Genomic DNA, 16,285 nt, shown 5'->3' with positions numbered 1-16,285 from the left:
CTGTATGTGGCAGAGACGAATCTATGACGAAAGTTCTTTTCCGCCGAACAGCACTGCTGGGGAGGGCAAGATGATACTAATTTCGATTCTAGGGGAGTCAAGCCATCCATGCCCCCTGCTCCAACTACGGTCATGGTTATAAGTAGAAACTTCAAATTAAAATCAGAAAAAATTTAAATACTCAGAAAAAATTTCAGAAAAACATTCAATTACTTGTCATTATCTTTATAAATCATTGCAATCGGTGCAATTTATTCGATCTGATGATGCACAAATATTCTTTGCCATACCTCCGTTATTAAAGGCTCCGTTTTGTGCCAGAGATTATCATAAAATAACCCCATCGAAAAAGGCTAGTATATCTTTCAAACCATTTCATATCACGTCTTATACCAGACAACAAATACCCTAAGGCCAAAAGAGAATACGCTTTCATGTTGATTTTTACGAATTTCTGTCCCTTTTCCCCTCCGTACATACCAACTATACCGATGAAAATTCATCTTGATAAACAAATTAAGTTTTATGGGAAGTGAGATAACCCTCTGTACATCGCAATTTATCAAGAATCTGTCTTGGAATCCGGGAAGTCACGCAAAGTCGCGTCCACTTCGGTTGCATAAGGCGCGGCGCGGCGACGAATCGGGTCAAAACGCCTACCAACGGAAAGTGCTTGCCACGGGGGTGCGCCTCAAATTGAGCTCATGGATTTATTTATCATCGCACAAAAATGGTTGTGGTATCATTTTAAACGTCAGAAAATGATCTTTCTACAAAACACGAGAGGAGGTTTGTTTCTCCACCCTATTGAAAATTATTCGTCGTTGTAAATTTTGGCAATTTGAACATTTTCTATTCATTTGGAAAATACCCGGAAAAGTCGGAGGAAAAACGCAAGTATATCCGTAACACTCGTTGACTTTCAACATAGCTTCTAAACAAGCCCAAAATAATGAAAATCGGACGAGAATGTGCCGAGATATAGCGCGCGTATGACTTGCGTAGCGCGTTAATTGCCCGTATTCCGCCGTTTTCACCGCGCACCGCGTACCACGACGCTCACTTAAATTGCTCTAGCGGGTGCATTTTTTGACGCAAAAAAATTGTTTTGGTATCAAATTAAACGTCAGATAATTTCCCATCGCCGTTACTTAAGGCAAAAACGCCATTTTCTCGCCTGTTAAATAATTATACGCTCTTGAAAATTGGGTGAAATTTCAAAATTTCAAAATTGTCTTAATGACCGTTTATGTGTGCCTAGGGCGAAAAAATTTATGAGGTAGACTTCTGGAGAAGCATTTTAGCTTCAAAACGAGACCAAGAAAACGAAAATCGGACACGAAGTTTCCGAGATATAGCGCGCTGAAAAAACGCTCGGCGGCCATCTTTAACGGCCGCCATCTTGGTTCCTGCACGGACCCCAGAGTGCTTCCCCTTCTAAAAGGGCTTCTTATGACCATAAGAATGATCCCTGAAAGCGGCAATTTCCAATCAAAAAGTGCAGGGTTTTTTTGTGTACCCAGCGTACTACAGTGTCCGACGCAAAGTTCACCGCGTGGGAGATTCGCGTCGCCAGCGTCTGTAGAGCCGGCACTTAACCCCGTAAGTGATACTAGGGGGCTACGCCCCCTGGCCGCTACGCGGCCCAACCCCCTGAAGGCGCTCCGCGCCATCAATGGGCCGCTTCGCGGCCCTATTTTTACCCTCTTACCCCTTATCAATGTTGATTTTATTTTTCCCCTAAAAAATTACGATATGAGGTATACTTTACTTACATACATACGTATAAGTCGCTTTACAACACACCCTCGCGCTCTACGACTCCTAACCTCCACTGCTCTGTTTCAAACCACAAATCTTGGGGGATTGAGCACCTTAACATTTCCGCTTCAATCCCTTCCCTCCAACCTCCTCCTCGGAACCTCGGGCAATCCAATGTTTCGTTACAGTGCATGTGCGACGTTTTGGCAACTTGCTGTTGCCGGTCGGGCAGAGAATGTTAGCATCCATCGTGTGTTTCTCGAGGGACAATGTATTGTGTATTTCGACGTATTCTCGGACGGCCTCCGGGGGGATTTTCGCATTTGTTTCCTACATGTTTTCCACTTTTTGTCTGGGGTGTTCCTCCTTCTAATGTGTAACTTTTTAGTAGAAGACGATCCATACATATATTTGTAAATAATAATTTAGGCGCTTGGTGTAGGAAGGGCACTCTTCTTAGTTACGGTTTTTTTTAGAATCTCCGCCGCTACTGCCTTGTGTTAGGGAAAAATTTAAGAAATGATTTTCTGGAACTTTTTTCTATAGTACTTAGTATATTCATTTGAAATAGTCAGTAAGAATTTCAATGGTATGTACGCTTTCAGTTTCTTTAGTATTAATTAGGTAGTAGCGGAGAATCTGAAACACAACGAGGAAAGAAAAGCCCGCATTGAATAGCAGAAGAGCGAGACCACTTGATCTTCCCGCGCTCTTTCCCCCAGCCAATTAGACACCCGATGCACAATAGATCGAGTCAATAGGAGAGGTCGGATAAAATTTGGAAACTTTGAACGCTTATAAAACCGTCTAAACGAAGTTTTCAGGTTCCAAAAGTTTCGTTGGTTCCCTCGTAAGCTTTGCTTCCAGAAACACCCCTTAAAGTTTAAAATGTGCGGAAATAAACGTGAAAATTTGCAGTTTTAGTTAAAAATTGTAGGTCCGACCTCTCGAATGGGCCTGTTGCAAGCTTTTACTAGAACAAAAATAAGAGTTGTTCCTTATAGATAAAGTCTCAAAAATTACGATGAGCGCATCGGCAAAGTCTGAAGTGCACTCATGACTTCACAATCTGCGTAAGAAATTTGCGTTTTTTTGAGCTTCTCGCTTCAAAAAGGATACTACGGCACAGGTGAACATTTCGTTAGAGGAGCCGTTCCATCGTCGGCAATATTCATCATGGCCGACGCTTCCGCAGTTCCGCGAGTAATTCGAGGAGAGATCAAGGTCAATCAAGGCGGGCGAGGAAAATATGAACGTAAACACACCGATTGTTATCTGGTCTTATCCTGGTCAGGTGTTATCTCGTCCCGTTTCACGTGTGTTGGCGGATTGGCGTCGACCATGATGAATATTGCCGACGATGGAACGACTCCTCTAACGAAATGTTCACGTATGCCGTAGGCCGTAGTATCCTTTTTGAAGCGGGAAGCTCAAAAAAACGCAAATTTCTTACGCAGATTGTGAAGTTTTGAGTGCATTTCAGAGTTTGCCGATGCGCTTATCGTAATTTCTGAGACATTATCTGTAAGAAACAACTCTTATTTTTGCTCTAGCAAAAGTTTGCAACAGGCCCATTGACTCGATTCACTGCGTGACGACCATTTTTTCTAGTTCTAAGCATACTTTTTTTTTTAGCTCAGCCGATGTTTTGGCAAAAATATGTCAACAACTAGTTTCTCGACGATTTGGCGTTTCTGTGTATGTATTATATGTTCCACTAACTCCAGAAATATGGAGGATCTTGATTTCTGTAATTTCAATTTTTTCTCCTATTAGGCCGAAGTCGAAAAAAATACATTGATCCAAATCCCCGTGTCCTCTTACATAAGAAGAGTAAATGGTCGTCAGGTGGCCCATTGGCTGGAAAAAGCGCGCAAAGATCATGTGGTCATGCTTTCTGCTATTCAATGCAGGCTCTTATTTTCCCTTCGTGAAAAAAGCAGGCCGCGAAAGAAATGTGCCCTTCTAGCACCAAGCGTCTCATCGAAAAAAAATTTTATACCATTAGGTGATGGATATCCAAGATTACGGTAAGAGTGCCTGACACGGTTCACCACGAGGAGATGAGGTAAAGACTTTTTATGGGTAAGTTCTTGCAAACCGCGTGGTATGAAGAAAGTTTTCATTGCTGCCCTTCAAATGTATTGTGCTAGACAAAGTGCGAATTTAGGCATTCTGATACATGTTTCCCACCAAAAAAATTGATAAACAGTTTCAATTCTTTTAACCTAAATGGGAATACCAATATTTTTACACGGTTTGGTTGCAAAACTTCGATCAGTCGAGAGATAGGCAATTTTCAATGTCAAAAAAAATTTAACTTACTTTAATATTACTGGAATGAAATTAATATAGAGGAGCCTCTGCAATTAGTAGGTAAACAATCCTCTATACACATATTTGTTGTACAGAACATGATGTACGGTCTAATGAAAAGGTGCAGTGCATTTCAGTGACTAAGGTTTATTTCCCTGCAGACGGGCTACGAATAAAAAAGCAGGATTAAAAAAATCGTGCTTCATTAAAGAAGATGGAACTCTATTTTCGCATAGGTGGGACACTGGGAAACTAATGACACATGTGTTGTTAGAGAAATAAGCCATAAATAGTAGTTTCAAACTTGCACACTGTAGTCCAATAGACCAGTGTAGACAAAGTACGAATTTAGGCTTTTTGACACATGATTCTTAACCAGACTTTCACCCAGGATACGATTCGCGCAACGAAAGTTACTAAAATCAACTCCTAACTAACAATAAGATGTGGTTACAAGAAATTTCAATTTCTCGCCCAGAGAAAAAACGAAAGTCAATTTGAATCAACCTGTGCACTACAACGGTTTTGACTGGCTTCTAAACCCGCTTTCTTGTGTTCACAGTGTTAACAACGAGCAAGAGCGGAGCCGAAGCGCCGAGATTGAGATTGCCATATTTTCATGCCGCAGACTGTTACGTCAACGTTCAAAGCGCAATTCGATTCACGTAGACTATAGTTATTTCATGAGCGGGAGGTTTGTATACGTGCATCAAAAACCATTGAATATTTTAGTTCGGAGTTATTTCAATAATTTTCGTTGCGCGAATCGTGTTCTACATGAAATTTTGATCAGGAAACACGTATCAGAGTGCTAAATTCTCACCCTGTCTTAGGGAGCCATCGAGAGTTTGTTTTGAATGTTCTGAAGCACAGATCAATTGAAAAGAATCGATGACTGGTGTGAACATATTGCATTAAACATCTCTTAAAGTCAAACTGAGAGTTCTATTTTCAAGAAGGATGACCACCAGGGAGAGGGTCGACAGCCAATATGGATGCACTTAATATGGTGCGGCAAATCGGGTTTTGATTTGATTGTCTTTCAGCGCTGATCGCAGAAGGAAAGCAAATTGGAGGTGTGGACGGACTAGACGTGCACCTTTAAATCTGAATGCAATTTGAATTTTAAGTTTGTGAAGCATTGCTCACAAAAGAAGGGTCGTCCATTCATGTGGAATCGTTTAATTTTTATCAACAAATGATACAATGCGTTAGGAATTTTACTGAGCTTTGACCGCACGCGACGGGTAGATAGGAGCTGTGAATAGACATAATATACATATGTATCAACAGCCGAAGTGCGAGATTTCGTATCGGTCTTGTTTCAAAATTTTCCACCCACATTACATTTTTTGAAAAAAAAAAGTCGTGCAACTCCACATCGTAAAATTTTTACACAAGAAACAATTAACAGAGAAAAAAAAGAAAAGAGAGATTTTCGGGAAATCACATTGCGTAGTTTTGCGAAGGGGGAAAAAATTATGATGGGGAGTCTGCGACGTTGAAGATGGATATACGCTGTTTAGCACTTCGGCCATCGATTTAAAACCGTAATTCTGTCGTTGATTAGGATTTCAATGAGGACTGGGCCCAAAAAGGACATGTGCCAACCAAGCACAGAGACAGCCGCAAAAGCATTCAATTCATTTAAAGCTGCATTAACTTAAGCTGGAAGGGTATGTAGTTCATCGCTGGAGAGGAGCTTGTTGAAATCAGCTAATTAGCAAGTCTAACATATAGTAATACTATACAGTTGGTAACCTATGTGCATATTGTATTCTTAGGTTGGTAGTTCCAACTTTTTCCCTAGTGTGTGTGGCCCCCCTGCGTGGGATCATGGTCAGGTTTTGTTCGCGTCTGTTCTTCGTTGAATAAATGATTCGTGCACTCGTGCGATGTTAAGGCTATAAACTCAGAAGGAGAAGAAGAATTTGGGCAAGAAACTTTGGGCTGAAGCAGCAAATACAGCAGTTTTCATTCTTAATCGCACTGGAACCAGCTCAGTCCCACACGTAACCCCCTATGAACTCTGGTATGGGAAACCTTACAATGTTACTAACCTTATCGCTCCTTTTGGTTCCACTGTTTGGACGCATGTTCCTAAGCAGAAAAGACTTAAACTCGATTCAAAAAGTCAGAAAGGTTTGTTTATTGGTTATGGAGAGACAACTAAAGGCTACCGAGTTTATTATGAAGATACAAACATTGTTAAATTAGTCAGAGACTTTGTTCTTGTTCCTGATGATTATTTTATGCCTTCCCATTCACTTGAAAAATATATGCTTGTTGTGAGTGACGATGATCCTGATAATGAATTGAATGATGCGCCAGCACCGGTGAATGCTGAAATCATACCACAAATCGTTCATCTTCATGATGCCGACAATCCACCTCTCAACGTAAATAATGACCCCCCTGTGAATGTCAACATTGATAACGCAGTGAATGTGAGAGCTAGCGATCGTGTACGAACAGTTCCAAAGTATCTTGAAGATTACCAACATTACTTGGCAACCTTATCCTGCCCGTCAAGCTATCGAGAAGCAATTTCTTCAGACCCTGGGTGGAAACGTGCCATCGACGACGAGCTGCATAACCATTCTAATAATGGCACTTGGAAGATTGTACCTCGTCCATCAGATCAAGAGGTCATCGACTCGCGGTGGGTATTTTCTACTAAAATTGTCAACGATCAGGAGATCAAGAAAGCTCGCCTTGTTGCCCGAGGATTCTTACAACAGGATAATATTGATGATACATGCGCCCCCGTGGCAAGGTTAACCACAGTTCGAGTGCTACTGGCTTTAGCTCTGGAGAGAGGATACTCAGTACATCAACTTGATGTCAAATCAGCATTTCTCAATAGCAACCTAGAGAAACCTGTGTTCATGGAAATTCCCGAAGGACTCCCTCGTGACACCAACTCAGTTTGTGAGCTTAAGAAAGCTTTATAATGGACTCCGCTGTTCTTCTAAACAATGGTATTCCTATTTTCATAACCATGTAGTTAGCTTAGGTTTTACTAGGAGTAGAAAAGATCCTTGCTTATATTATAACAACCACGTTTATCTTTCAGTGTGGGTTGATGACATTTTGTTTATTTCAAATAATCCTAAAGAAACCTCAAAACTCAAGAAATCATTACAACATAAATTTGACATTAAGGATCTGTCTAATGACAACAGAATCAATTGTTTAGGGATTGAAATAGAATTTTCCAAAAATTCCATCTCTATTTCACAGAAAAGCTTAATTGAGAAAGTTCTTAAAAAGTTTAAAATGGATAATTGTAATCCCCGGGACATCCCTATTACTCTGGGACTTGATCTAGATAAACCAGACAACGTATGCTCGCCTAATTTACCATACCGTGAGCTTATTGGCTCTCTAATGTACATTATGATAGGGTCACGCCCCGATCTGTGGTACGCAGTATCATATTTCAGTCAGTTTCAGAACAATTATACTGAAAAACATTGGGCTGAACTTAAAAATGTTTTAAGATACCTTGCTAAAACTAAAGATTTGTGTTTAACTTTTACCAAAACTGAACACACTGATAAGTATAATTTAACAGCCTATGTGAAGGGTAAATTAAATTTTAAGCAAGATTTAACTGCGTTTGTTGATGCCAGTTACGCACCTGACAAAAATGATAGGCGAAGCGTTACAGGATTTTTTGTGAAAATTAATAATTGTCTTATCGCATGGAAATCTAAAAAACAACCTACTGTCACTTTATCCTCTGCAGAAGCAGAATATTTAGCTATTTCCATGTGTCTTACAGAATGTTTATTCCTACAACAACTGTTGACTGACATTCAACTGAAATCCAGTAAAATATCTGTTTTTGAAGATAATGAATCTGCCATAACAATGTCAAAAAACCTGGAAACTAAGCGTTCAAAACATATTGACGTTCGTCATCACTTTGTGAAAGACCTAGTTGCTGACAATATTGTCAACTTACATCATGTTTGTACTGCCAATCAGATAGCAGATATAATGACAAAAGCGTTCCCAAAGACCAAATTTGAACGTTTTCGGTCAGCGCTTGGAATGATTTAATTTCTCTATTAATTTGCTACTTACTTACATTTATTGTAAATTGTTTATTACTCACTTTTTAACTCAAATTTCCTGAACATACCTTGTTCTTAATTTTTTTTTCTCTCCGAGTTCATTTCTCAGAACTCCCAATGAATTTTCTCATTAATTGTATTTTTTTTATATACCTATTGACCATGTTAGAATTGAGGGGGTGTGTTGAAATCAGCTAATTAGCAATTCTAACATATACTAATTCTATAAAGTTGGTAACCTATGTGCATATTGTATTCTTAGGTTGGTAGTTCCAACTTTTTCCCTAGTGTGTGTGGCTGTGGCCCCCCTGCGTGGGATCATGGTCAGGTTTTGTTCGCGTCTATTCTTCGTTGAATAAATGATTCGTGCACTCGTGCGATGTTTAGGCTATAAACTCAGAAGTTTTTCTTCGCCTTTTTCTACAGAGCTTTAAATCAACGACCATAACTCCTTTTGTTATATATTTTCTCGTGCACCAACTTCAAGCAAACTTCTGATTCTTGTTGTGAACATTATGAGTCGAGTGTGACGTCTTAATGAAACAACTGATGCAAAAAAGGAGGAACACTAATCACATGGGAAGGGCCGTTCGTTCCTCACTGTGCACTCTTACTTGCAGGAGAAGGGTCGATCGGTGCTATTAACGCATTTTAGATGCGTCTAAAGTACACCCTTTAATTTAAATGATTTTGAGCACTGGCCACAAGAGTAGGGTCGATCGTCGCTGTGTACGCCCTTTCGGTGCTGTGTAAGGTCACCCTTTGATTTAAATGATATTGAGCACTGACCACACAAGAAGGGCCGGTCGTCACTGTGCACTATTAATACGTGCCTATTTAAATTACTCTTCAAATTGAATGTGCGGGAGCACTGATTGCAGGAGAAGGGTCGATCGGAGCTGTGTGCGCACTCTTGTTGCCTTGTATATACGCTCACCCCTTTGGTTTGAATACATTTGAGCACTGGTCACAAGAAAAGGGCCGGTCTTCACCGTGCCCTCTTAATACATGGCTTCTTAAAGCACTCTTCCTACTGAATGTGTGGGGGCATTGATCGCAGGAGAACGGTCGATCGGTGCTATGAGCGCACTTCAGATGCGTCTTAAGATTTTCCTTTAATTTGAATGATTTTGAGCACTGACAAGAAGAGTAGGGTCGATCGTCGCTGTGTACGTCCTTTAGGTGCTGTGTCGGGTCGACCTTAAATTTAAATGAATTGAAGCACTGACCACACGAGAAGGGCCGATGTTCACTGTGAACCGTTGATACGTGGTTCTTTAATGAGCATTTCAAAGTGAATTTCCGTGAGCATTGATCTCAGGAGAAGGGTCGATCGGCGCTGTGTACGCACTTAAGATGCATTTTGAGGTCATCCTTTGATTCAGATGCTTTTGAGCACTGACCACATGAGAAGAGCCGTTCTTCACTATGCACTGTTGACACGTGGTTCTTTAATAAACATTTCAAACTGAATGTCCGTGAGCATTGATTGCAGGAGAAGGGTCGATCGATGCTATGTACGCACATTAAATGTCTTGTAAGGTCACCCTTTAATTTGAATGATTTTGAGCACTGGCCACAAGAGTAGGGTCGATCGTCGCTGTGTACGCCCTTTCGGTGCTGTGTAAGGTCACCCTTTGATTTAAATGATTTTGAACACTGACTACACGAGAAGGGCCGGTCGTCACTGTGCACTATAAATACGTGCCTATTTAAATGACTCTTCAAATTGAATGTGCGGAAGCACCGATTGCAGGAGAACGGTCGATTGGCGCTGTGTGCGCACTTCAGGTGGTAGGTAAGGTCACCCTTTGATTTAAATGATTTTGAGCACTGACCACACGCGAAGGGCCTGTCTTCACCGTGCACTCTTAATACATGCCTTCTTAAATTATTCTTCCAACTGAATGTGCGGGAGCATTGATCGCAGGAAAAGGGTTGATCGGGGTTGTGTACGCGAATAAGATGTGTTCTAAGTTGACTCTTAGTTTTCCATTGTCGTGAGCAATGATGACACGAAAATGGGCGAGACCCATCGTGCACACATTGTACATGCGTTTTTAAATTACTTTTAAAATTGAATGTTCTTGAGCATTGATTGCATGAGAAGGGTCGAACTTCCGTGAGGACGCATTGGGTATGGACCTGTAGTGTTTTCTTTCCTTTAAATTCCATCGAGCATCGAGCAAAAGGAAAGGGTTGTTGATTATTATGAACGCTCTTCAAGTGTATTTGTAAGTCTTTTTTAAATTGGAATTGACGGGAACATTGAGTGCACGCGAAGCATAATATATGCTTTATTTTGAACGTAGAGGGACACTGTCTACGTAAGAACATTTGCTGCTCGTTCTTGTGTGAGATTCTGAGGTGCTCTTTTACAGATGTGATGGAATTAAAAATCTCCGAGCACATATCACAGGAGAATGTTTCATCTTTGGTATGCCCATCAACTACATGCCCCCGAAGAGATGACGAATTCGTATTATTCGGCGGATTTGGACTGCACTTAGAGGCAAATTTACCCGTAGTTTTATGAAGGAGCTTGTTTGTATCCTTGTTTGAAGTGAAGGTTTCCACGGCCTTCATTTTGGACACTTTTTGTTCTTTTCGTAACGACAATTTGTGGATGTTTACAGTCATTCTGTAAATTCCTTCGTTTTCTGTGATATAGTTGTGGACAGATCCATGATTTACACCTGATCTTCCCTGTAACAAAACAATGCGTTATACCGTTATGTCGTTATACATTGTCTGGTAAACTTCAGCTGCAAAAAATGCAGTAGGTATAACTCTTAAAAAAAAAAAAAAATGCCTAGCCAAAGTTAACTTCCGCCATGGATGGGTTTATGTCCTTGTATTTATTGCCGACAGGATGAGTGGAAAAATCTAAATGGAGAAAGCTCTCATAAGAAGCAAGAATTTGAAGTAGTTTCATATTTGTTTAAATATACTAGATACATTTTTTTTCAATAAACAGCAGTTTCGGTTGAGTAAGATTTTTCAGTTCCAAAAGCAAATATTTTATTATTTATTTTTCTACTTGATAAAAGATCGGAAGACAGAAATTAAACAACTATTTGTAAGTTGTATTTCATTGTTACGTTTAAAGTATTAATCATCGTTCTATTCTGTTTATAACCTTACGAGGGGGCCCTCCCCCTGACCGCTACGCGGCCCAACCCCCGGGCCCTCTACGCATATGTAGTAAAACAATGAACAATGATAATCAGGTAATAATCAAAACAGTCAGAAGTCGGGGATCGAACCCACACACCGTGAATTAGGGGGACGCATCAGACATCTAAGACGACTCGGCCATCGCTCCTATGAAGATGACATGCGTGAATCTTGTGTAGATAAGTATAGAGCTGATGCGCAGGGCACCCAGCTACTGCGCAACCTTCTCGACTACTGCGCATCCTCCCGCGCATAGCGGTAGCAGTCCCGGAGCATTCCGTAAATTCACTCAATTTTATAGTGTGATTTTAAAAAAACCTGGGTTCTATTTCCAAAATCTGATTAGAGCGGGCTCATCTAGGGCCTATTACCTGTCGATTTACGCAAAAATCATAGAAATCGGCCCGGTAGAACGCTCAAACGAACTATGACAAAAAGTATAAATTTACATTGTTTAAATGGGAGAATTCGCAACTTTACCACTTAATATAAAAAAACCTGGGCCATATTTTGAAAATCTGAAAAGAGTTGGCTTATCTAGAGACAATTGTCCGTCGATAGCCGCAAAAATCATGAAAATCGACCCGGTAGAACGCTGGAACTAACGCGTTACCAGTTACGCAAAATTAGGAGGTCTCGGAGCTTATAGTATAGAAGAAAAAGGCGCGAAACCAGAATCGCACAGCCCACACTCTGTGAAAACGTGGCTTGATTTTCGTCGTCTTCAAACCGAACACGTGCCTGAAAGGTCGAAAAGAGCGTGCAGGAGTAAGGAGTATGGTCGACCTAAACAGTTGTGAGCACTGCAAAGTGCGCATACCGATTGTGAAACTTTCGAACCACGTATTTCGTTCCCGGAGTTTAAAAATTTACGCTCGGATCTTACTTTTCTACAAGTGAACGAATCAACATTATTCAATAGAATGTTCACTGAATTGTCTGCGCATAGAGAAAAAACAAGCAGTAAGCTCCAACGCATTCGCGTCGGAAAGCGGCTCTGGGGACGGTAGTTTTTAAACGCTTACGGTTTCCTTGGTAACCTTTGTTTGCTATCAGCTGATATCGAGTAATATGCCTAGGAAGCTCCAACCACTGCATTCTTCCAAAAAACCGCGAAAACTTTAAAATTCAAAATTTCAAATTTTGAACGTAAAGTACATTTTTTCCATCACGAGATTAAAGCACAGACAAGTTTTGAATTATTGACTGTATCACCATGATTCCAAAAATACACTACACAACATAGCATTGGCTAACAATAAAACAATATGCAATAAAATAAAGTCATGACAAGGAACATAGCCGAAAATGGCGCCGATTCCCATTAACCAACGCGCGGTCTCTCCAATGTAACATGGTCCATTGATACTCCCCAGCTAAGACCGTCCGGAATAGCAGCTCTAGTGCAAGCACCAGAGCCGCTAAAATCATGACAGTTTCTAGAAACAGCCGCTGAGTTTAAAAAATAAAATAACAATTTTTTTTAACAAAAAATAAAATACGACGGGAAGTCTGCAACGTCGCAGACCGAGATACGTGGTTTGGGAGTTTCATTGTCGATGATCCATGTGTCGCAGCGCGGGCGAAAGCACGTTTTCTGTACAAAACGCATGCTTTAGTTTCACGACAGACGCTCGAAACTTAGTGTATGAAATGTTCATTTTCGGGTCCCAAAATTGGGTTTGGATCTGGAGGGCCATCATCCAAACTCTGTGGCAAATTATTGGTCTATCACATGAAAATAGAGACACTCCAGGGCTAACTTGTAATATTTCTTAAAATAGAATCTTCATTTCCTGTAATAAGGTAACACAACATTGGTTCGGATCGGCTAGGCAACTAGAGAGTAAAGCGGCAAAGTGTTAAGTGTCGCGGGGATTTCGAGGTACTTTCAGTGGGAATCATGCTTTTGAAGTAAGAATATTACATGATTGTGTGAACGTGTATCGACAGTCGTTTGTAAGTCTATGCACTTTACCATTTTTGTCCCGGAAATCCTTAGGCAGGGTGTCTACTAAAACTGACTGGTAAAAATTAAGTACTTTTACAATACTTTTTCAGTGCCTCATGAGCAGAAAAAAATGTAGTACTTTTTCGGTACCTTTGAGTTGATTGTTGATTTGAGGTCCTACTATTTAATTATATTTCTTACCGCTTGTTTACTTTTCATTCTTATATAAACATTATCGATTTGCTATATGTATACGATTCTAGCTTGAACACACTCAAACTATACGGTAAAAACTGTAATAACGGCAAAGGAAAACCGACAAGGCGAGCGTGGAGGCTACTTTAATAATAATCTGCCATCGCACTGCTAAGGCGTAACGATACGACTATTCGTACTCTTCGGAATGCGTAAGGTATCACGCCACATTTGAAGGCGTTTCCGAAACTGCCAACTTTCCATTTCGGGATTCTTGCGTAGCATAAAATGGTGGAATGACTCATCTTACGAGTTAGTACAACAGTTATGCGCACATCTCTTTGTTTTAATTTTTATTTATAGCTTTCGTTCCAGTTGATAATGAGTGTGTAATTTGCTCGGATATGATTTCTTCCTGTTTAAGATTTTCATACACATTTACAACCTGACTGGATGAAAATTTTTTCCAGTAGGCCGATCAATGAAAGTTTAAGGCAGCCAAATAAGACATCGATATGCGCTACATTGTATGGTCAGGATAGATCATTGTCTTGTCTCATTGGTAGGTACGAAGGGAAAATTTTTGTTTTGCTGATGAAAGTGTAGACCGAGGAACTTTCTGCACTTCGGATTCAGTCGAAATTTTCTTTGGATCCTTGACTTCAAGACTTAGCGAGCTTTTACGTTGAGAGCGACCGTCCACGTCAGAAGTGCTCTGAAGGTACCAGGGCACATTTTCGTAAAAAGAAATCGACAGTTCGGAATTTTGGGTTCAGATTGGCGAGCGTCTCCTGCATCCCATAGAATAGGTTATGAGCGGTTGAGAGAATTGTTAAGCTGGCCAAGAGTACACAAATGAACTAGAACTCGACAGTTTTAAATACCGAAAACGAAAAGTGGAAACTCGCGGAAAATTTTTTTCACGACTCTGTTTCATGGATTTCAAACTTGAAGCCATCGTAACTCTAGTTTGGCTTGTAATTTTTTGTTTGAGAACAAATCCTAAGCAGCTGACCGTATGGGGGACTGTACTGTCACAGGTTTAGCAATCCTGCGGACCCCAGCTGGTAGCCCCTGCCTCAAAGGGGGTGGGTGGACAGGGCTCTTAGCTGTGGTGGAAGCAACCTGTCTAGGAGAGGTAACTCCGAAATCAACCTGGTCCTCCAGGTTGGGGGTTGGGGCATCGGGCTGACTCCCCGATCCTCGGAAAAAATGTACAATGTCAAAAAACCCAATAACATATGCCTCGGTAACCATGGAAACAAACGGACTCTTCGACTTAGATTACGGAAAACGACACTCGCTTTTGGTACTTGGAATGTGCAAGGCATTTCCAAGAAACTGACGGAAGTGGTATCGGAGATAAAGAACAACGGGATCGACGTGGCGGTAATAACGGAAACGAAGAAAAAAGGCCACGGATCAGAGAGCCTTGGGGACTATGATTTATTCTACAGTGGAGTGCCGAAACATCAGCGTGCACAGCAGGGTGTCGCAATTCTGATCCGCAAAAAATTTCGAAAAAATATTAAGAACTGGGTAGCCATCAACGCTCGCATGATTAAGATGAACCTAACTATGCAAGGTCACAGAGTCACTGTTTTGGGGGTATACGGGGTCAATGATGATGCTACCATCGCACTTAAGGATCAGTTTTTTGAAGAACTGGACGAGGAGGTAGTGAAGGTAGGACCTGGGAGAGAAGTCCTTGTGTTGGGAGATCTTAATGGAAGAACGGGATCCCGGGTTAACAGTAAAATCGTCGGCCCGTTTGGTGAAGTCACGGTGAACGACAACGGAAGCCGCATTATCGACGTTTGCGAGCAGAGGGAATTAAAAGTATTGAACGGGTTCTACCAACACAAGGATATTCACAAATATACTTGGGTCCAACCTACCCGCGGCTTAAGATCCATCATTGACTACGTGCTCGTTAAACAGGTAACAAACCTGAAGATCCAGCAGGTGAGAGTATGTGGAGGACTCTCCTGCGGTAGTGACCACTATTTCCTCAGAGCGGATGTAGCCTTTCCCGCTCGGGTGTCGCAGAACGATCGAGGCGACAATCAACAACCGGAGCGACAACGCGTACATCAAGTTCAGTACAACATCGATAGCCTAAAGCACCCGAGTGTCAAGGCTCTGTACGCAAAGCGCCTGGATGAAAAGTTAGGAGATGCGTGCGATGGCAGTACGGAAAAGCGGTATGAGTTTATCAAGAATTGCGTTCACTCGGCGGCAGCGGAGGCCCTGGGGGTTTCTGATCAAAAAAACGATAACAGAAAACCGTACTGGTGGGATGCGGAGGTAGAGGAGGAAATAAATGTGAAAAGGAATAGGTATCATCAGTTTCTCTCTTCCCAAAAGTTGGATGATAAAATTATGTACAGACAGGCTCAAGCAAGAGTCCGTCGGGTAATCACTCGGAAGAAGAATGAGGCTTGGGAAGAAAGCTGTATGAAGATAAATACCTACCTTGGAGGTCGGAAAAGTACGGAAGGCTGGAAAGTGATCAAAGGGTTGCGGCGGAATAAAATGCGCGACATCATATCTCCGATACCTATTGACAAGATGGAGGACTATTTTAAAGATTTATTAACGGAGAGGCGACCCGAGTTTCAAGGCGGAGTCATAGGCACTAAAGAAGATTCCAACGTGGAGATCCAGCTCCAAGATGTAGTGAAGGCTGTGAGGGAGTTGAAAACTCGCAGAGCTCCTGGACCTGGGGGTATACCGGCAGAGTTGATAAAATGTGGCACCGGTAAACTATTTGAACATCTTCGGAAACTTATGCAAGACTGTT

At 41.3% G+C, this 16,285-nt stretch overlaps 1 protein-coding gene across 6 annotated transcripts in view; it reads right to left on the bottom strand.

The window, feature by feature from the left end:
• Window positions 1-16,285, bottom strand: part of LOC109038178 (uncharacterized) — an 82,262-nt gene that overhangs the window by 7,450 nt on the left and 58,527 nt on the right. Inside the window, exon 6 of one of the 6 annotated variants that reach the window (XM_072304008.1) lies at window positions 4,246-10,865. The exons of the other annotated variants lie outside the window; for them this stretch is intronic. Within the exon in view, the coding sequence (XP_072160109.1) occupies window positions 9,477-10,865 (1,389 nt within the window). The 3' untranslated portion in view covers window positions 4,246-9,476. Of the gene's footprint in view, window positions 1-4,245; window positions 10,866-16,285 lie in introns of those variants that run through there. 6 annotated transcript variants of the gene reach the window in all.

The sequence above is a fragment of the Bemisia tabaci genome, chromosome 9 (assembly GCF_918797505.1).
Source record: "Bemisia tabaci chromosome 9, PGI_BMITA_v3".
In the NCBI taxonomy this organism is placed as follows: domain Eukaryota; kingdom Metazoa; phylum Arthropoda; class Insecta; order Hemiptera; family Aleyrodidae; genus Bemisia; species Bemisia tabaci.
The sequence above is the reverse complement of the archived record's forward strand: the minus strand, read 5'-3'. Positions and strand labels throughout refer to the sequence as shown.